At 38.1% G+C, this 22062-nt stretch overlaps 1 protein-coding gene across 1 annotated transcript in view; it reads left to right on the top strand.

Moving 5' to 3' along the window:
• Positions 1 to 22062, top strand: part of LOC126094886 (protein FAM114A2) — a 65991-nt gene that overhangs the window by 4967 nt on the left and 38962 nt on the right. The window contains exons 2-4 of the mRNA XM_049909522.1: positions 4845 to 5693; positions 14729 to 14978; positions 18814 to 19058. Coding sequence (XP_049765479.1) covers positions 4863 to 5693; positions 14729 to 14978; positions 18814 to 19058 — 1326 coding nt within the window. The 5' untranslated portion in view covers positions 4845 to 4862. The remainder of the gene's footprint in view (positions 1 to 4844; positions 5694 to 14728; positions 14979 to 18813; positions 19059 to 22062) is intronic.

Here is a 22062-nt window from a genome sequence, read left to right as displayed (position 1 = left end):
ACCAGCAGCTCGAAAAGTTATGTATATGGAGTAGGTTTGGAGGATAACACCTGCATGTGAAGGCCTTAGTGGAATTGCTCAGTCTTTGACAGCATTAATACCTTCTTGTCAAATGACGTGTTTTGAGAAGCAAGATCTCATCCTCAGATTCGTTATTCAAGAGAATCTTCAAGTACTAAAAGTTAACAGATGTTAGATGTCGAACTGAATGGCCTCTGTATTACTTTAAAACTGGTCTCTTTATGCCCAACTGGCTCCATCAAATCCATCTGCATGTGTCTTCCTATGCAAAGACAGGTAATGAAATTTTATGGAGCCTACATGAAAAGTGTGGGTGGATTTGACAGAGTTGGTGGGGCATGAAGACAAATGTTTTTAATGTGAGACAAAAAAACAGTTCAGTCTGGCATTTTAGTGTTTAATGTTCATTCAAACAATCATTCTTCTTGAATGGAATGGGAACAAACCTTAATAACTGGTGCGATGGGACATACCCTCTACCATGCAGTTCACAGTGGTTTGCAGAGTATAAATAGAGGGCTGAATTAAACCAATCTTTGGACCGAAAACTATGATGACAAACAACAGATGTAGATGTGGATACTGACACCACTGTTGACTCTGCACTAAGCTATTGTCTTGACCAAAAAAAAAAAAAAAAAAAAAAAAAATGAAGTGAATGAAAAGTAAGTGTGTTGGTTGTCTGTGTTCATGCACAGTCTCTTTTTTAAAAAAAATTCTGGAAACATAATTGCAACTATGTTCCAAGTAGTTGTCTGCCTCTGTAGCTGAATAACTGACTGGTCAGCATGGCTGAATGACATGCAAGGGTCCTGGGTTAAATTCACAGCTGGGTCAGAGATTTTCTCAGCTCAGGGGATGGGTGTTGTGTTGTTTTTATCATCAACATGTAAGTAACTTAATAGAGACACTCGAACCAGAGGGCCAAATTTCCCAAAAGGGGCTTTCGGCCAAAATATACAGTACAAGCACTTTTTTTTCAAGCACTGTTCGAGGGTGTGCCAAAAAATAATGCCTCGGAACATTTTATGTGAAAACACTTCCTTTTTTAAATAAAACAAATGTTATTAACATTCTTGTTTTTATTCTGCATATCCATGTATTTATTTCTCAAATTGTTCACCTTGGCGATGAACACATTTCTTCCAACAAGAGACCAGTTTGTTGGTACTGTCACTGTAGAATGTTTGACTTTGTTGACCGAGCCACATCAAATCTGCTTGCACCATTTTGTCACTTCCAAAATAGAGTTCTCAAAGTCATTGTCTTACATTTTGGAAGCAGATGAAAATCAGATGGAGCCAAGGTGGGACTATATGGAGGGTGATTGATGACAGTTCTCATGTTTGGCTTGGGATTGTCATACTGAAGGAGATGGTGCTCCATGTGGAGGCAAACGTTTTGAATTTGAAACTCGATTACAACATGCTGTTTCTCATACACTGACATGTAAGGAGAAGTTGGTTGGTTGATTCAGGGGATGGGACCAAGCAGCGAGGTCATCACTCCCATAGGATTAGAGAAGTATGAAGAAAGAAGGTGGCCATGCTCTTGCAAAGGAACTGTCCTGCCATTTGCCTGAAGCGATTTAGGGAAATCACAGAAAACCTAAATCAGGATGGCTGGACTCTGGTTTGAACTGTTGTCCTCTCGAATGCGAGTCCTGTGTGCTAACCGTTGTGCCACCTCGCTCGGTAAGGAGAAGTCAAATGAAACCAGTACCGACCACAATGAGATCATGTAATGGTTCCATTTACAAGTAATCACTACATACTTTAAGACATTTATTCCACTGGGAATCAAGACAATCAGTTCCTGTTTTGTAGAATGCGGCCAGGTGCTGGTGGATACATAACCCCACACACTCTGAATGAAACCAATGTCCATCCCTGTTTTTGTTCAGATTACCAAAGATGTGAACAACACTTTGTGAAAATTCCAAACTGTATTGAGAGTGCTGCAGTATTTCCCAACCAAACTGCTGAAGTGTAGCCTTCACTCAATCGGCATTTGGGGCCAAGTGTTATTGTGCAGTAGGGTGATTCAATCTGGCATCATTCCTGGGAATTTTGCTTTATGACACACTGCAGGTTCTGCAAAGTGTCTTCACAGCACTGTGCATTGATTGTGGTGTCATGCTCGAGGAACTTGGCGAACAGAGGACCCCCGCAGTCAAAGGAGGTGGTCATCAGACCTTAGCAGAACTTGTGTGAACAGCATTGGATTTATTTTGGTGGAGGAGATATGGGATATTTCCACTGGTTGACTATGCCATTTGCCCTCAGGCTGCAAGAATGCTGTCAAACAGAACTTTCCTGTTGCACAATAATACCTGCCACCTGCTAGCAATTGGATGAGGATAACAGTTCATCGATTTGGTTGGGAAACACTGCAACATTCTCTGCACAGCCTGGGTCTTTCACCATGTGATTTTCATATCTTTGGCAACCTGAAGAGAGACATGCATAGACATTGGTCTCAGTCTGATGTGAATGTGTGAGTATGTGTATAACTGTGGATCCGTCAGTGGCAGACTGCATCCTATGAAACAGAAATTGATAATCTTGTCTGCCAGTGGAATAAGTATCATAATATATGTGATCATTACTTTGAAATGGAACTATTCCATGGTCTCTTTGTGGTGGGTGTTTGATTTTCATTTGACTGCCCCTCATTGCATACCGTCATGTTATACACTACAATGTGGAGCCCTCTAGTGGCCAAGGGCTGCAAATATGTAGACATGAAGAATAAATGCTAGAATGTAAATGTTTGTTTTATATAAAAAGCTTTAAGGGTTTTCTCATAAAAAGTTCAGACACATTACTTTTCAGCAAACCATTGTACAGTCCATATATTTGCAGGACAGCTCATCTGTCATAAAACATGGAGAATTTTGAAGCTGTGAGAAATATAAAAGTTTTTAATTGCTGGTTTAAAGTTTTTACAGAATGATCTTACACGGCCAGTGTTTGCTTCCTTGGCAATCTTTGTTTTACAGCCTTTAGGCTGTGCTCCAAGGTGTATTTCTGAGTGCAGTGGTTCATCTCTTAACGGAAGTATCATCAGAGGCTGTGAGGACTCTGATAGCAGTTTGCTTATGAAAGTTGTAAACTGCTAGTTGAGTCTTTGTTGACCCTGACTATTTATCTAGCACTGGGAGAAAAAACGTTAGGCAGAGAAATGTGTGTTAGACACTGCCTAATTCCCTTAAAACAAAAGTTACCAAAGTTAGTTCTCTGTTTTCCATGTTAGTTTACCATGCACAGTGCTTTGCCAACCAAGAGTCACCAGGAGAAGCATGCTGCATCACTGCTTTCACATTTGTGTTATGGATATTATACAGGGTGTTCACAATGAGACTCCAACATTTGAACTCATAATGTCTGAGAGGAAACACAAATTATTGACGAACAAATACAGGGAAATCATACAGCAGCTCACCAAGTTTTCATACACAGGTGGACGGTTCAGTACACTTGAACACGAGCGCCACGGGTAGCCGCGAAGAATATCAAGTCTGTAATCAATTTCATGCCATGTGTAGTGGAGCATCTGTTCCGTGACAGAGTTGATGACAATTCTTATGTGCTCTTTCAAGTCTTGCAGGTCCTTTACTGGTGTAGCATAGACCCGGTCTTTCACATAACCCCACAAGAAAAAAATCAAGGGGGGGTATGTCGGGCGAACTTGGCGGCCAAAGAATTGGACCTCCACGGTCAATCCATCCCTGCGGGAATGTGTCATTTAAAATTTTTTGGACATCAAGGCTCCAATGGGGTTTTGCACCATCCTGTTGAAACATCACATTTGGCTGCAGGTCTGTTATCTGTGGCACGACAAATTGTTCCGACATGTCCAGGTGGATGGCTCCATCCACAGTTGGCTCCTGAAAGAAAAATGGCCCAACAATGCGATTTATCATCAAACCACACTACACATTAACTTTCGGCTGTCGCGCATGTGTTCCCTAGGTGCATGTGAATTTTCGGACCCCCAGATGCGCACATTGTGATGATTGACAGCCCCTGACATGTGAAAGGTTGCCTCGTCAGTAAACATCATGCGTGATAAAAATGTCTCGTTCACGTCAATGCGATCTTACATGACACATGCAAATTCTTCTCACTTTGGTTGATCATCAGGTTTGATTTCTTGCACAACCTGCACTTTAAATGCGTACAAACGTAATCTCTGATGAAGCACTTTGTGCACTGTTGAGCATTTCATACGAAGTTCTCGTGCTGCCTGTCGCACTGACTTCTGTGGACTTTGTTCGAAAGACCGCCACACTTGTTCCACATGACGTTCGCTGGTCCCAGGCTTACCACCACCATGCCCTTTTGCAACACTCCCAGTAGCCAAAAACTGATCACACCACTTCTTTAAAGTCTTGAACGACGGGGCGCTTTGTTGTAAATGCGACGAAAGTTTCTTTGCACTTGGGTTGCCGATTTTGTCTCTGCAGACCACTTGTGCACGCTCCTTCATATCCTCCATTTTGCTAAAACAATTGATTGCAGCTCCATTACAGCCAATTTGCACACCACAAACTTGTTGAGTTGCTCTATCTGCCCCTTCAGGATTCACAGGTCCACTATCTGAAATGAGAAAGATATAGGATATTAAAATGTTGGAGTCTCATATATATATATATATATATATAACAGTGTGATGGTGAGCAGTTTTTAAAAAAAATGGTGGGCTGTTTGTTGAAATGGAATGAAGTAAACCTCTGTAGACAAGATATCATTCTCTTGTGTAATTTGTTTTTTTCTATGCTTATATATTGCGAACTAATATTTAATCTAAACATGTTGCAGGGAATAAATTTTCAAAGGATGGCTACTTCTGACAGTGAAGCATTTGAAAGTGCTGATGAGGATTTTGATTTTGATATTGACTCTCGTGTGTCTGCTGCATCACATAAGAAAACTCCCAGAGACAATTGTGAAGTTTTGAACAGCCTGAAGGCTGGCGGGGATGGTCTTGTTGCTAAGGAAATAGAAAAATCTGAGAGATCACAGGTCATTGAAGATGATAAAAAATTGGAGGACAGTTTGAAGTCTCTAGAAATTAGTGAAACTTTAGTTCAGGTGAAAGATGACTCCAAAGGTTTTAGTGTTGGTGACAAAAGTGATAGCAGTGATAGTGATGGAGGTGGTGATAGTGTAAGAACGCTTAAAGGTGACAGTAAGCCTAAACAAGATCCTGTGACAGCAGTGCCAATTGAAAATGAGCTCCTTGAAACAAATACACCATCAAAGGACAGTTCTGTGCCCTCAGAAGTTAACACAAGTGATGCTCAGATCAAAACTGATGCAGATAGTGTTAGAAGCAACAGCAGTTCTAGAAAACATGAAAAGAAAAAAATGCAAACAAGAGAGACAAAACCTAAAAGTTCAATAAAAAAGTTAGGAACAAAAATCACATCAAAGTCTGCGACATCTATCTCTGACAGTGGAACTAGTAGTGACTCTGTTGCCTGCAGTAATCAGCACAAGGAAAGCGTACAGAGTGATAGCTTGACAAACACAAGAGAATCAGAAAAATTATTAGAACCAATAAGTACAGATCCGGACACCACAGTTTCAACAGGAATGCAATCTGAAAAAAATGAAGAGAAAATTAGCTCTGTCCTGGAGAAACTTACAGAAACATCCCATGCGAAGGTATGTTTTGTTTGTTTGCTGCATTGTTGAATTTAATGAGCAGAGTTTAGTCTGTCAGTATGAACGTTCATAAGTTGTAGTAAATTGTACTTATATTGATTTGTCCACTGAAGAAATGTACACATTGAAAGAAGCCTAAATATATTAATTATGAGAAAGTATGTGAAGTATAGTCTCATTTCATAGGTACACCAGTTAGAGATATTATGATTAACTTTACTTTTGTTAGGAAGCTATAGTAATTTCTGCTGTTAGTATCATAGTTGTAAGAGGTGAATTCAGTGGTGTTTCACCTTTCAAAATCTGATTACTAGTTTTGGAGCAATTACAGTATTTAGAGCTTATTATTATTTTTTGCTGTCTTATACAAAGTTCATGAATTCATACCCAAGTAATGAAAACTGTAATGTCGGATAAGAAAAAGCAGTGTTTCATAGCCGCAGTACTGGTATAAAAGAGGCTCAGAGAAAGTGTAGCTTTCATTCCGTCTGTTGTTCACATGCCTTATTTGCTGATTAGTTTGAAAAAATAAATGTCTTACACAAACAAAGAGAAACTAGGTAAGCTGCTACTTTATGGAGAATATGGACAAAACATGAATTGTACACACAAAGATACCGAGACAGAGGTTGTCAAACAAAATTACATTTCTTACCAAAGTGCAACTGACTCTCCCAGAGGAGGTATCAGTTGAAATAAGTTGTATGTAGTGGCAGCACAATGGGTGCTGGTTCACTGTTTGCTTCTGACTAGGATTGTGCTCACCCCACTCTTTCCCATTCGCTGAATAAGATGTGAAGGCATTATCAATTGGCTTCTACATTTGCCTGATTTGATGCCACTGGACTTTTTTCTGTTGCATAAACTCAAAGATGAACTCTATAAACAAGTTCTGATGACCCAGGAGGATTGAAAACATGTTATTGGTGCAGAACGTGCAGTAATGTTAAAGGAATCTCATCAGTCTGTCCAGAAGTCCTTGTCCTGGTGACTGCAGTGGATAGTGTGAATTTTAAACACTATATGACATAAATGTATTTTAAGTAAGTGTTTATGACCACATTCATTTGTGATTTTTCTCTGTGTTACTTTTGCTAGTGTAATTTTGCAGTTTAAGTGTGTGTCTTGATGTTAAACTCACTACTCGAAGTTGTTATTTAACAATCACAGAACTGTTTGTTCCCTGCACTCATTGCTCGCTGTCCTTCTGCCAGTTGTTCAGCGGAGGTTGTATCTGCTTTAACACTTTCAACTATGTGTTAGATGAATAGACTTCCGTTGAGTTAGATGAATAGACTTCCGTGATATTTGCACAGTTGTTTCTGACAAGTTGTTTGGAAGGCTGTTGTGTGTGTCATCTGATGATTATTATTGAGTGAAAGTGGTTATGATGTAACAAATGTACCAAAGTACAACTGTGGTGGTTCTTATAACATTAACATGCATCAGCTGTGGAACATAAAATGACCAAGATTGTTAAATAATTTTTAAATTTCTATTCCCTGTTTCAGAAATCCATTCCATTTTTGACGTGCGTCTTTGTTTCAAGCCACTGGCAGATACAAGAGCAGAACTATTACCATATTTAATTGGAAAATCATCCTTGTGTAACATATCCTATGTCTTACAGTTTGTGTGTCAGGCTAATCACATGTAGCCAAGTCTGATTAGTATCAGTTTTAAAATAAACTTTTCTCCACTATTCCACTTTTGTAAGTAGACTGTCCTAGATGCATCAAGATGGAGTGCCCCATCCACTTGACACGTCACTTCCATGTAACAACATGACATTCTCCAGAAGACAGCAATAAGTATCATATTCAGAACAAATATATCCTAAGTTCTAAATATCGCAGTTTCTCTACAACTACTAATTAGATTTTGTAAAATGATACACCACTGAATTCATCTTTTTTCAGAACTGCTGTACTAGCAGCATAAATTACTGTATTTCTGTTTGCAAAAGGGAAGGTCATATTGATATCTCTTTAATTAATATAACTATGAAGAGAGACTATGCATCATTGAGTGAGCACTTTTTCACAAATCATTTAGGTGAAAACAGAATTATGATTATCTGAGATGAACAGCTCAGCTGAATCACTCTGTTTCAAAATATAATAAATGTCAAAAACTAAATCAGACTCTATAGTTGTCATACTATATCACTGTAGTCACATTTTCAGGTTTCAGCTATATATAATGACTCATAAAAAAAGCAATGGAAAATAAAAGAAGTCATGCTGAAGACTATTTTGTAACAGTTTGTGACTTCCTAAAAGGTAATTCTCACATAAGACTGCTATTTTTGACATAAAATTGACAAGAGAAACCGCAAAAAATAGTTTTATCTCTTTCTGGCTGTTTAACAGAAAAATATGTAGCAGAAAATGACAAGGGAATGAGGAAGAAAGATTGCTAACAATTAAACTTCATAAAAAGAGTTGCTGATAGATTCGTGAAATCTGCTGCATTTGTGACGTTGTGACAGTACGTAAGATTACTGGATTATATTGTGGCAGTTACATAAAAGTTTGCGTGCACAATCCAGTGTGCACTCTTAAATGCTTTTATTTTGGGAATACCAAATTAGTACACACTCAAATATTAGTTTGTTTGAGATGTCGCACTCTTAGAGAAATTGCCAGTAAACCCCCAGTCCTTTAAAGAATCAAACTCACATGTATGAAAGATCTTCAGACATCTGATTACTTTACAAATTACTTAATGTTTTAAATATTTTACTGTGAACAAGTAAGTGAGCAAAGGTCTAGAAAAGGTTTGAAATCGTGCTTACAGTTTGTTGGAAGATGCTAAGTGCTCTTATTACAAAACACTGGAGAAATGAAGTTTGTCTAATCTGCACTCCATTTTAGGCAAAAGCTGGTTAGTCACACATTTCAGTTTTTATGATATCATACCTCCTGATCCATGTGTCATACAATGATAAAATTTTGCAGGTACGTTCAGTAGTATCTGTGGATATTGTCTACAAACTGTGTTGCAGATAAAGTCAGTAATGCAGAAGTAATAATTTAAAAGTCATGCCTGATGCTTAAGTTTGATCACATGGACAGCAAAAAATGTAGTAACTGGGAAACTTTTTTCCTTTTATCGTTTTGTGGGGGTTTCAGCAAGAAGTAGTTTCATAAAAGTTTGAAATTATGTGTAAAGTTTGTTGGAAGTCAAGTGCTCTCACTCTCAAATATTGGATGTAAAAAGTGTGAGTACTCACATGCCATCAGTTATGCTGCTTCAAGACAAATGCACAGTTTCTAACTGTAATACTTGACTTACTGTGTTACTCTTTTAATATAAGGTTATACCTCTCAATTACTGGATTGTGGCAGCATTTTAATTTTCCGAATGTAGTCAATAATTATATGAAATACTGATCAAATTATTGTTGGCCGCGGAAGCTGTTAGATAGGTAGCTTGCAATTGGTACCAGGTTCTGATATAGTCATCTAGTAATATAGATATTTACTTTAGTCAGGCCAAAAGTGACTATGCCTGGAACAACTACATGGTGTTCCATGGAGGAATAAAAATGAGAGAACTCAAAGTATGAAGGCAAATGGAATTAAATTCATCATACCATTATTTGCTTCAGCTCCAACAAAAACACATTCAGGAACTCAACTCTTCAATATGAATGTGCGAAATGCTAAGATGAAAAAAATTATTTGTGTTTGTAGAAAAACACGTCAGATCAGAAGCATTTATTTATTTATTTATTTGTCACCCGTATTATCACATTCATGATACTGGACTTGTCAAAGTACAGAACAGTATAAAATATTACATATTTACATCATGTACAAAATCTTATCATTGGTATCAACACATCTTTATAACAAAAACATTATTCTGCTTACATACATACAGATAGAAGAAAAGCTTGTGTAACCCCTTAGTTGATTTACTAAAACTATTAACTAGCAGTACTTTAGTTAACTAGGCATAGTAACATGTAGCACAAAACCTAGGTGCATAATTACTTACATACATACATACATACATATATGGATGAAAGAAGTTTGGTTTTATCTAGGAATGGTTGAGAATTATGAATTTTTGTTTAGTGTGTTGTGAAGTAGACCTACAGATTTGAGCAAAATTCCCGGTATTCATTAATGCTGTAGAAGCTGTTGTTTATTAGTAGATTTTTTAGTTCTTTTTTGAATGTAGTACTGTTTTTATGCTATCTGGCAATGCACTGTACAGAACTTTTGGTTTGCAAAACAGCACTGTCCTGATATATTGATTTTCTGTGCAAATCCCTATGATAGTCATCCCTGTTCCTTGTTTGATAATGGTGGATCTCACTATTCAAAGCTGAAACTTGATGGTTTTTAATGAAGCATATGCTTTCAAATATAAGTATAGAGGGTAAAGACATGATTTTTAATAATACCTCTACATTATGTTCTGTAAGAAACATCACTTATTAATCTTAAAGCATTCTTTTGGAGCTTAAAAGACTGCTTTGTATAAGGGATATTTTCCCAGAACACTATTCCATACTTCAGTAGACTATGCATGTATGCGTAATAAGCATTTAAAACTGTTTTGGTATTGCAGCAATCTTTAAGCACTCTTAATATGTAACAGTACTTGATTAATTTTTTGTTAAGCATTCTACATGTTTTTCCCATCTTAGATGCTCATCCACCCACAATCCTATAAATTTTATGTGATTCTTTTGCTGAATTTGGCTATTCGATAATGTGAATTTTACATTGGTCCTATTTTTGTTCCTTATATGATTAAAGTTCATCCACACAGTTTTCTTGTCATTGAAAACTAGACAGTCATCTTTAAACCATTTTTCTGCCACTTCTGCTGTTTTGTCAATTTTTTACTGCATCTCATAATCATTCTTCCCTTTTATAATGAAGCTGGTATCATCAGCAAATAATATGGGATCAGCTGTTGACAACTGTTGAGGTAGGTCATTAATAAAAATCAATGTTCCCAATAACAAGCCCTGGGGCACCCCATAATTAACTTTTTAATATTCAGAATGGTACACATTTCCATCCTGAGAAATTTGTACTCTTTGTTTCCTATCAGTTTAATATGACTTCAACCACTTGTAGGAAATACCACGGACACCATAATTATACAGTTTTAACAGCAGTAGATTATGATTTATAAGAGCAAATGCTTTGGAAAGGTCCAAAAACAACCCACAGATCAGTGCCTTGTCCTCAACAGCTTTGTAAACAACATTTTAGGAAACTGAAGAGAGCTGTCTGTGTAGATTAACCATTCTGTGCATTTACAAGAATTTTCTTTTTGTTTAGGAAGTCTACCAACCTGTCATACATTATTGTTTCAATTATTTTTGAAAATACAGATGATTATGATAGAGGTCTGAAATTTTTAATGTCAAACTTGTCACTAGTTTTATAAACTGGTGTTACTGTTGAGTGCTTAAGTTTACTTGAAAACACATCTGTTTCAAAGGAGTCATTCATTATGTCCACAAGTTGAGAGAGAACATTATCGATACTGTATTTAGTAATTTTGTCAGGGATACCATCAAATCCACAGGCCATTTTACTCTTTAGTTTGCTGATAGCCGTTTGTACTTCTTGGGCGTTAAGGGCTGTAGGTACATTGTCCTTTCATTTATTGGAGTTGTCACCTTTGTCTTTGGATTATATTTAGTGGTGATCAGGTTTTGGGATACATTAATATAATGAACATTAAATATATTAGCTATTATAATTGGATCATCAACAATTTCATTTTTGTGTTTTATAGTTATTTTATTACTTGCTCATTCATGTATGCCTGTATGATTGTTAATAACTTTCTACATAGATTTCAATTTGTTGTTACCCTTTTTGATATATGAATCATTGTGCTTCCTTTCTGCAGCAATTCCCTGTGCTTTTTCCTATAACACTTAACATATGGTTTCAAGATAGTATTTTGCTTTGCACACTTATATAACATTCTAAGACTTTCTGATGACTCTTTGATTTCACTTTTTATCCATGAATTTGTATTTTTATTTTCCCTGTCTTCAGAGGAAATGAAATATCATAGCAGTATTTATAATTTGACAAGAACTTGTTGAATTTTATATCTACAGAACTATTGCTTTCCATGTCTCAGTTTACATTTTTAAACATTAGATTAAAGACCTTAATGCTGTTATCATTAATTAATCTTCTCTCAATATATCTCATGTTGTCACTTTTCTCATGAGCATAACCTGCAGAAAATGCACTTTGTATCCCTAGATTGTAAGTAAAAAGATACCTCGCCCTTACACAAAGCTGCTCTGATACAAGTTGTTAAGCTTTTAAATGGTCTTCTTCTCATCTGCTATAAACTTCACAACTAAATGTGCCATGAGAAAAACTTTTAATCAAGAATAGTAGTAAAGATTGCTGAGAACCCATTACATGCCTTTTCAGTTATGTCGTTTAGTATGTTTGATTCATCAGCATTTTGTTAGTTTCTCACCATTGGTCAAGACTACGTAGAACACAGCATTTCTGTGCTGTTCTCAACACATCTCTGTTTCCACCTTCATCTCGCGCATTTTTCAAAGCATCTTTTTCTCAACAATTCTCTTCAACCACTCTTGCTGTGTCATCTTTTTCCCCATTCATGTGTCATCTTTTTCCCCATTCATACAGTGCAGGAATTGCTCACACATTATCCTCTAACACTTTCATTTCTCATCTTTTCCATTTTTGTTACCTCTACCTGACTTCTCAAAAAATACATTTCATTCACATACACCTTACTTTTTGCCTTTCCTTCATGACTAAAGTTTCAGTAGTGCATACCAGAATTAGCATATAATACATCAAAAGAAAAATGCACTCAGTAAAACAATAAAACTGAGGCAGGCACACACACACGTACAGAAAAATATCGTAGGTTTCAAAACTATTTGCTTCTTCCTTGGGGAGGAAGGAGGAATAGACTGCAGAGGGTTAAAAAAGAGGGGGCTAGTTACTTGATCCCAGGATGGAGAGGGACTTACCTGTTGTGAGCATGAGGCGAGACCGCACAATAAAGATCACCAAATGACAAAATGTAATTGAATAGATAAGAAATATACTCACTAAGTAGTGATGTGAAAACATACATATAAAGGTATTTAAAATTTGCAAGCTTTCAGAGACAGTGGCTCCTTCTTCTGGCAGAAGTGTTGAAGGGGAAGGAGGAGGATTTGTGAGGTTTAGGAAATGGGGAGAGCTCAGAGAAGCCACCCGGAATCCCAGTTCACAGGAGACTTACTGGGTGGGACGAGAAGGAGAGAGAGATTGTTGGGGACTGCACCGGACAATATTTGGAAATCTAAGATGTTAACGGTGAATAATATGCAAGACAGAGATTAGAGTCAAAATATTGTGCATAAGTTAATAAGAGCAGAAAGCTAAGTGCCTTGTATGTGATAGAAGGAGGGGGGAGGGATAGATAAGTCAGGAAATGAAAGATATAGAAAAGTAAAAGGGAATGAGGAAAGGAATAGTTACTGTGAAGAAATTTTGAGAGTGAGGAAATTAATGTAAATTAAGGCCAGGTGGGTAACAAGAATCAACACCAGTTCCTACCTGCGGAGTTCTGAGAAATTGGTGTCTGGAGGAAGAATCCATGTGACTTGGGTGGTGAAACAGGCACCGAGATCACAGCTATCATAGTTTATAGCAAGCTCTGCAACCAAATATTGCCTGTATACACCTTCTGCCTCTGCCCAGTAATCCTAATCCTGTGCTCGCCACAGATAGGTCCCTCTCATTCTCCTTTCCGCACTTTCCCAGTCTATCACTCTTTCGTCCCCAAGGAAGCAACTAATATTTCAAACAGCTAGGATATGCTTTATTGTAGTATATGCGGTAGTGTAATACAACATAAGGTAAATTAACAAAAGTTGAGTTGGCACTACCCAAACATTTTACGAGCACCTATTTGAGGATTCAAAATCTTTGATTTTATTCTTTAAGCTCAATGCATTTCCCTCTGAAAAGAAAAGAAACTAAAATAAAATTCTTTAACTTTTATTCAGGGTGATTCAAAAGGTTCTGCACAAACTGAATGAATTGTTACAGGAGCCGAAGTAGAACTGCTTTGGAATTGGAACTTACTGTCTTAGAAGTAATCATGAGTCACTGGAAGCTTTGGAGTGTGAAGAACAACAAGGAAACTCTGTGCACATGCACCTTCAGCTCAGTAAAGATAATTTACTCTTTACTCATTAATGGTGTATATTATAGAAGGCAATCAAAATGGTGACTCCCACATTCTGTACAAGCATAACATCTCTGTAAAAAAAAGTTCTGGCACACTCTACCAAGTACATCAGGCATTTTACGAGAGTGCCAGAACTTTCTACAAAGATATTGCACCTGTATTGAATGCGGTGGTTGCCATTTTGGACACCGTCTGTAATGTAGACAATTGTTAAGTAATCATTACATTATTTTTATTGAGCTTACGGTGCATGTGCATTGATTTTCCTTGTTGTTCTTAACACTCCAAAGCTTTCACTGGCCCAGAATTACTTCCAAGACCATAAGTTTGTATTCCAAACTAGTAGAATTTCAACACATCTCTCATCTACTACTATTTGTGCAGAAACTTTTGAATCATTCTGTACAATCTCTGTAGGAAACCAGGAGCTGCTCATTCTCCCAGCTCTCTGCCTTCAATGAGTACCTGTATTCTTTTTCATAAAAACTGTTCCGGCCAATAGCTCATAATGTTCATGTCTCTGTTTAGTTTTTCTTTCATTCTATTTATTCATTATAAAAGTCATGTCTTGATTCAGAGGCTTCATGTGCAGTCTTGATGCATTCACAGAGATAGCCAACGGAGTGCAAAAATTCGAGCAGCCTGTGTAAAACACTAACAATGAAAAGAGAAAAAAACTTGATAAAAGCTCATCCTTATTTTATATGGAATTGTTCTGCACTTCTTTCTTCTTTTGAGTGATAATTGCCCAGAAGTAAATTGTGTCAGGTTTTTACATACAATTCAGACATTTCAGTAAATATTATTTACAGGAAGGCAGTGGATGGGGAGGATGGGGCAACTGGGGTGTTTCTTCTCTCTTGTCAACTGCTACAGAAAGTGTCTCAACTCTGACCAGTCAAGTCACTCATGGATTCAGCAGTGTTCTTGAAACAGGAATTGGAATTCCAGACCCAGAAGAGCTAGCCCGTCTCGATGCAGAACGTGAGCGGAAGAGTCAAAACAAGTGCAGCAGTGCAACTCTTGTGTCTGAGGAACCTGAAACAGAAAGTGCACAGTCAGGTGAGTATATATGAATTGTTACAAAAAACTTGTGTGGATTAATAAGAAAAATTAATGATAGTAATGAGCTTTGGGAAAACTGTAAAAGAGAATCTGAGTGTTTGAGACCCGCATTTTCTGTTTGAGACCCAGATGTACCGGAGGTTACAGAAAATTAGGTGGACTTTTAAGAAATGAGGAGCTTCTCTGCAGAATCTACAAGAAAATGAATACATATTGAAAACACCAGAAGTAGGGACACACATTAGGAACATTTCTTCATGTCCATGACTCAGTAGCTGTATCCAGTATGGATGTGACTCACAGCTGGAGCATTTTCCTTCCTTCAATAACAGTTGGAACTGGGATGGACTACCAAGTGCAAAATCACCCCACTGCATGAACAGTGCCATCATTCCTTTGCAGAAGCCATGACATGTTTACATGTGCATTCTTGACTGCAGTCTTGTACTCATGTGTAGCACAAATGTGCTATAATACAGGAAAATGGGGTACAGAAATTTTACATTCAGATTTATGTGCAGTTGCATGTGGTTGTCAACAATAAATAAAAGACAGAAATCTTGTTATCTGTGGTGACATTTTGTGTGAGGCAAAAGTAACGAAACTGCACAGTGTGACATTTGTGGTCAAACATCGTGTTCCAAAAGACTGGTAGTAAACTGAGAAAACATCTGGACTGAAGGCGTCCAACAAAAAGTTTATCAATTCATGGACAAAGCACTGTAGTAATGTGAACTATTTCACTGGTTTCCATATACATTACTATCTATTTCAATTATTTAACAGGTTTTCTGGACTATTACCTGATTGGAAGATGAGCATTGGATCGTATTACTTGTAACTGATGGTTTAATCTAGGCTTGGACAAACTCTCGTGACCTGTGGGCCTGATTCGTACTTTGTAAATTTTTTTTTTTTTTGTACGTGCCTTATTGTAAAAGTAATGTGTTGTTGTTATAACAGATGTCACAGCTTTCATATGACGTATCATAAGTAAATTGATTCAGTGGTTCCGTTGTTATTAATTTTATAAACTATTATAATTAAAACATGTATAACTTTTGAAGTACATGGTTTAAAATTATAATGAGCTCATCTCATCATTGCCATTTTTATGGTGTGTCATGTTTTTGTAAGGCATGTTATGTATTTTTTGTGGGAGTAGCATGATTCATTCTCTTTTCAAGTCACTGGTGCCTCCATATTGCCACTGTGTCCAGCAAGAGAACCACTTTGCTCACTCTTGTTCTGGATTTTCCCCACTCAGCTGTCTCCATCGGTCATGTTCTGCATGCCTGGGCTGCATGCTTGGCTTCTCCACCCATCTAGTTGACCCACTTCGGCTGGCCAAGTGTGCCTTTAAATATATCCACTGTCTCTCACGTTCCAAGCCAGAACTCTGTTTAGCCTTCATCCAGTCAACTACATCATGACCATACATTACACACAAAAATTTATGGATGTTCACCATCGTTTCTTTTTTCACAACCAAGAATTCAATCACAACATGCTGCTTGTAATGAGTGTCTTGCATTGATGCCATTTTGATGGTTCACAATGATCCTGTCATCTGTTAGAATTGTTCAAAACATTGCACATGTGCTGATTTCGGGATGACATGATGTTCCACCATCCAGTCACATTAATGTGACCAGCTGTCAAAAACCTGAATAACTATCTTTTACAGTGGACTGCTGTGATACGTTCAGGAAGAGAGTCAATGAGGTTCTGGAAAGTACCAACAGGGATACGAAGCCAGGCTGACTCAGTGTCATGGCCAACTGCATTAGATTTCTCAGCTGGGGGATCCATTTCACAAATAAACAGCCCAGTAAAGGTATTCTCACAGATTCACAATCGGGTGTAAATCTGGGGAGTTTGGTGGCCAGGGGTGCTCTGCGAATGATGCGCATACGCTGCAAACTGTGTGGCACTTTGCATTATTCTATTGGTAGATACCATTCTTCTGAGGAAAAGAAAGCTGCATGTAATGGTTGACATGGTCCTCAAGGATAGATGCATGCTTGTGTTGATCCATTGTGCCTTCCACAGTGACGAAATCACCCAGGGAATGCCACAGAAACATTCCCCAGACCATAACATTCCCTCCTGCGGCATTTACCCTTCTGGCAAGTGTTGCAAAGTGTTTACTTTCAGTTCGATGGAGAGTAAATCATGATTCATGTATAAAGGCCTCCTGTCACCACTCATTGGATGCCCACTTGTGTGCTGGCATGCAAATTCGAGCCTTTGTGGCTGATGAACAGTAGACGGCATGGGTGCATGAACTGGGCACCTGTTGCAGAGGCCCATAATCAGCAACATTCACTGAATGGTCATTGAAGAGACACTGTCCATACCCCCTTGGCTCATGTGGGTGGTCAATTGTTCAACAGTTACATGTCTGTTTTCCTGTACCTATCTCCTTAGCCATCATTCGCCCTTGTCATCTACGGCCCTTGGTGCACAGTTGTTGCCTCGGTGCATTGTTGGATAGCGTCACTTTGTCACACACAGTATATTTTAACAACAACGCTATGCTAACTGTTAACAAACTTAGCCATTTCGGAAGTGGTTTAACCCTTGGCCCACAAGCTGATGATCTTGCCCTTTTGCACATCAGATAAATTGCTCCATTTCCACAATATGACCACGAATGCACTGTTTTCCACTCACTCCCCCCCCCCCCCCTCCTCCCTGGCAGGCTTTATATATCCTCCACTGCTAGTCCTGCCACCTAGAGTTTGTGAATTGTTATTGCACATTGCCCCTGAACATAGGAGGTGGTCACATTAATGTGACTGAACCATGTGTAAATGCAGTAGCAGTATCTGGAACCTTCCACAGAGAGCTGAAGTGACACGTGCACAGAAGTCAAGTTGGGCAGCTTGTAGCACCTCCAGACCGCTGCAGGACGAGTGACATCAGGGGACACAAGGGGCTGGTGCCATGTTTTAAACTGTCGCTCTCACATCCCTACCAGTGTCGAGCATCCATCTTCACTTTCAGTCAGTATCCAAAGCCTGTCACTAAGCTCCACTAAGTGTGCAGTGTGCACCCCTGGTTTCTTTTAAAATTGTTTGTTTATTCTAATTTCAGCCACCTCCTTTATAACAGAATCCCAAAATGATAATACATGAACGTAGACACTCATCTTTTCAAATAGTGTCTTATGCCTGTTTTCTAGGCAATGTTCAGTTTCCTTTGTTTAATATATTGTGAATGCTTAATATACTTCTCAGCGTTAGTCACTCAGTGTACAGGAAATCTATGCACACTGACAGGTCCTCAAATGCCCATAGCCTTCACCACCTTGTACACATTAGATCAAAGGACAAAAATTACTTCTGATGATGCCCATCTACAGTCAGAATTTCTGCACTTGAGACGTGTTCAAGGAAAATGGTTACAGCAAAGGAGAGATAGCTAAAGCTTTCAGTTGCCACCGATAAGACACCTCATGAATTAATGAAAGAGGCCAAGCTGGCTGCATTACTTCGATACTACGGGGCAGTGACTAGCAAGGTAGAATGTGTGCCGCAGGGACATGGACTAAGGCCAGTGTCCCAGCCCACCTCCAGTACAAGATATGTTACGCCTCATTATAAAGACAATGTAGCTTTTAAGAGTTCCTGGCATGTATGGCGTACTCTGCGAATGCGGTAGCATTTATGTAGTAGTACCAGCTATTCACACTCTTAAGAAAACACCTTAAACACCTAAAATCTGCCTGAAAAAGTTTATTACACAATGTAACAAGAAATTTTATAGACAAAATCTGAAAAATGATAAATTTTTCCCCTATCTTACACACTGTTTCTTCATTTCTCAGTTCCAGAGGAAAAATCGACAGAAAGTCAATCACAAGATGGTGCAGGATTGTTTGGCTTCAGCCGTGTCTTTTCTGGTGTGTCCACAATAACAAAGCTTGTGGAGTCCACAGGAAGCAAAGTAATTACTGGTGGTCTTGACACATTGGAAACTATAGGAAAAAAGACAATGGAAGTGTTACAAGAGGGTGATCCCGGTCTGAGAAAAAAGAGAGAGATTTTCTCAGAGAAAATTATCCTCTCACAGGTAAGTTTATTACTTACTTCTTAGATTTCTGTATACTTATTAGATTTCTAATAACCAGTGCTAAAATATGTATTCAGCACAGTTCATAATCTCCAAAGTCATTACCTTAACGTAGTAACATATTTGACAAGCTCTGACGTGCTCTAAAAGCACTGTTGAAACAGAAGTAAGCACTGTAAGAGCACTTAAAACAGAAGTAAGCACTGTAAGAGCACTGTTAAAACAGAAGTAAGCAGTAAATTTGGGAAAATTAGACATTCACAGAGATATGGTCACTAAGCATGTTCTTCATATCGTGTATGTATGTGTTTCAAGAATAAACCAGTAAACACCCCCCCCCCCCCCCCCAATTTTTTGAAGAGTTGATCTTCCATGAATGAAAAAGCTTCAGACCTCTGATTATTTTACAAATAATTTTATCTGTTAAATGTTTGGCGTTCAGCTTGGAAGTGAGAAAAAGTTTAGAAAAGGTTTAAAACTGTATTTAAAGTTGTTGGAAGTTGCTAGGTGCTCTCATTATCAAACACTGGATGTTTATTGTCCATGTAATTTCTGCTCCATTTGAATTGAAAGCTAATTTTTCACACGTCTCACTGTTTGACATTCCATATCGTGAACTATGTGCTGAACCATTGTATAATTTTGCTGATGCATCCACTGGTATATTTCAATACTGTGTGCAAAATGTGTTGCAAATAGAGTTAGTAGTAGTAATAAATTAAAATGTGATTCCTGAGAGCAGCAGTTTGATTACATGAACAGTGAAAATGTTGTATTGATACTTTACCCCTGTCGTCATTTTGTTGGGAAGTAAGTGAAAAAAAAAATTGTAAAGGTTTGAAATTGTATGTAAAGTTTATTGCAAGTCACTGGGTGACTTCATTCTCGAATAAAGGATGAATATATTCAGGATATTTGCAGGCGGTGAGGGACTCTGCCTCAAGACATACACACAGTTTCTATCTGTAATACTTATCTTATTGTGTTAAAGCTTTAATGTAAGTTTATACCTCTTAATGGGTAGATTATGACAGCATTTTAAATTTGGTCAATATTTATGCAAAATATTGAAAAGCAGATTTTTTTTGGGCAACCTGCAATTGGTACCGTGAACCAGGGTGGTCGTTTAGTAATATAAGTGCTCCTATCTTCAGGTTCTTACAATTGAGGTGTTCTATGGGACAGCTACTTAACTGAAATATATTGATAGGTTTATTTGCATGTCTATCTTCCAAAGCAGTTGTTAGAATCAATTATTATTGGTTTCTCCGTCTTAAGCTTAGTGTAAGTAATTAAAGGGAATTTTACATCAGACATGCTTCAATTTTATTTACAAAGCATATTCTGTGGTCATCCTACAAACTGGATACATTTGTTTCTACATTTTTGATTATAAACAAAACTCTGCAGCTCGGGCAGCTCAGAAATTCTGGTCTGATGTGCCAGAGTTGGCAGTCGTGAATGTAAGGTATGCTTGCTTTGTGAATGAATGGTGCGTGTTTCTCTTACTTTTTCTAATGAAGGCTGTGGACAAAAGCTTATGTGTAGGTGTCTTTTAATTGTGCCCGTGTGTAACTTAATGTGTCATCTTTACAGTAAGTAGCGCTTTATCTTTTCCAACAGTGTTGATATTCCAACCAGACTTTCCAGTGTTTGATTCTACGTGTTTCGTTCCCAGTTAAGAGTAACATAGCCTAAGCAATTTACATTTTGCCATTGCACTTGTAACCTATTTGAATATCGCTTACTACACTACATAAACTTTAATCTAAGTAATTTAGGAGTAAAGGAGACCACTCACTGAATAGCAGAACCATTGTGCACCCACAAAAGAGAATGAAAACTTACTAGCTTTCATAAAAATACACCGCCCTTTGTTCACCTACATTGTGCCAGCTAGGCTGCAATTCTGGAATTGCAGTTAAGCAGGTGGACTAGGCTAGGGTTGGAGATTTTGTTGGGTTGGGTGATTGGGTAGGTGAGAGAGATAAGAAGTAGGAAGAGAGGTCAGAGTTGGGTAGCTAATGGCTCAGAGGGCAGCATCTACATCTACACCTACATACATACTCTGAAAGCCACCGTACAGTGTGTGGCAAAGTGTTGTCTGTACCACTACCTGTCATTTCCTTTCTTGTTCCACTCGCAAATAAAATGAGGGAAAAATAGCTGTTTACAACGCCTCGATATGAGCGCTAATTTTCGTATCGTACCTTCATGGTCCTTCCATGAAATGTATGTTGGCAGCAATGTAATTGTTCTGCAGTTAGCTTCAAATTCCTGTTCTCTAAATTTTCTCAGTAGTGTTCCTCGAAAAGAAAGTCGCCTTCCCTCCATTGATTCCCATTCGAGTTCCTGAAGTATCTCCATAATATCTGTGTGTTTTTGAACCTGCTAGTAAAAAATCTAGCAGCCTGCCGGTGAGTAGCTTTGATGTCTTTCTTGAATTGAACCTGGTGTGGATCCCGAAAACTCAAGCAGTACTCAAGAAAAGGTTGCACTAGTATCCTATATGTGGTCGCCTTTACAGATGAACCACACTTTTCCAAAATTCTCCCAATAAACTGAAGTCGACCATTCACCTTCCCTACCACAATCCTGGCATGCTCGTCCCATTTCATATCGCGTTGTAACATTATGCCCAGGTATTTAAACGGTGTGGCATTGTCAAGCAGGGCACTACTAATGCTGTATTCAAACATTATGGATTTGTTTCTCCTATTCATTTGCATTAACTTATGTTTCTACATTTAGAGCTAGCTGCCACACATTACACCAACTAGAAATTTTGTCTAAGTCACTTTGTGTCCTACAGTCACTCAACAATCACACCTTCCTGTACATCACAGCATCATTAGCAAACAATCACAGATTGCTGGGTACCTTGTCGACCAGATCATTCATGTATATAGAAAATAACAGCAGCCATGACACTTCCCTGGAGCATTCCTGACAATAATGTTGTCTCTGATGAACACTCGCTGACAAGGACAGTGTACTAGGTTCT

The sequence above is a fragment of the Schistocerca cancellata genome, chromosome 8 (assembly GCF_023864275.1).
Source record: "Schistocerca cancellata isolate TAMUIC-IGC-003103 chromosome 8, iqSchCanc2.1, whole genome shotgun sequence".
Classification (NCBI taxonomy): Eukaryota; Metazoa; Arthropoda; class Insecta; order Orthoptera; family Acrididae; genus Schistocerca; species Schistocerca cancellata.
Note: the sequence above shows the minus strand (reverse complement) of the source record. Positions and strands in the feature narration are given on the sequence as shown.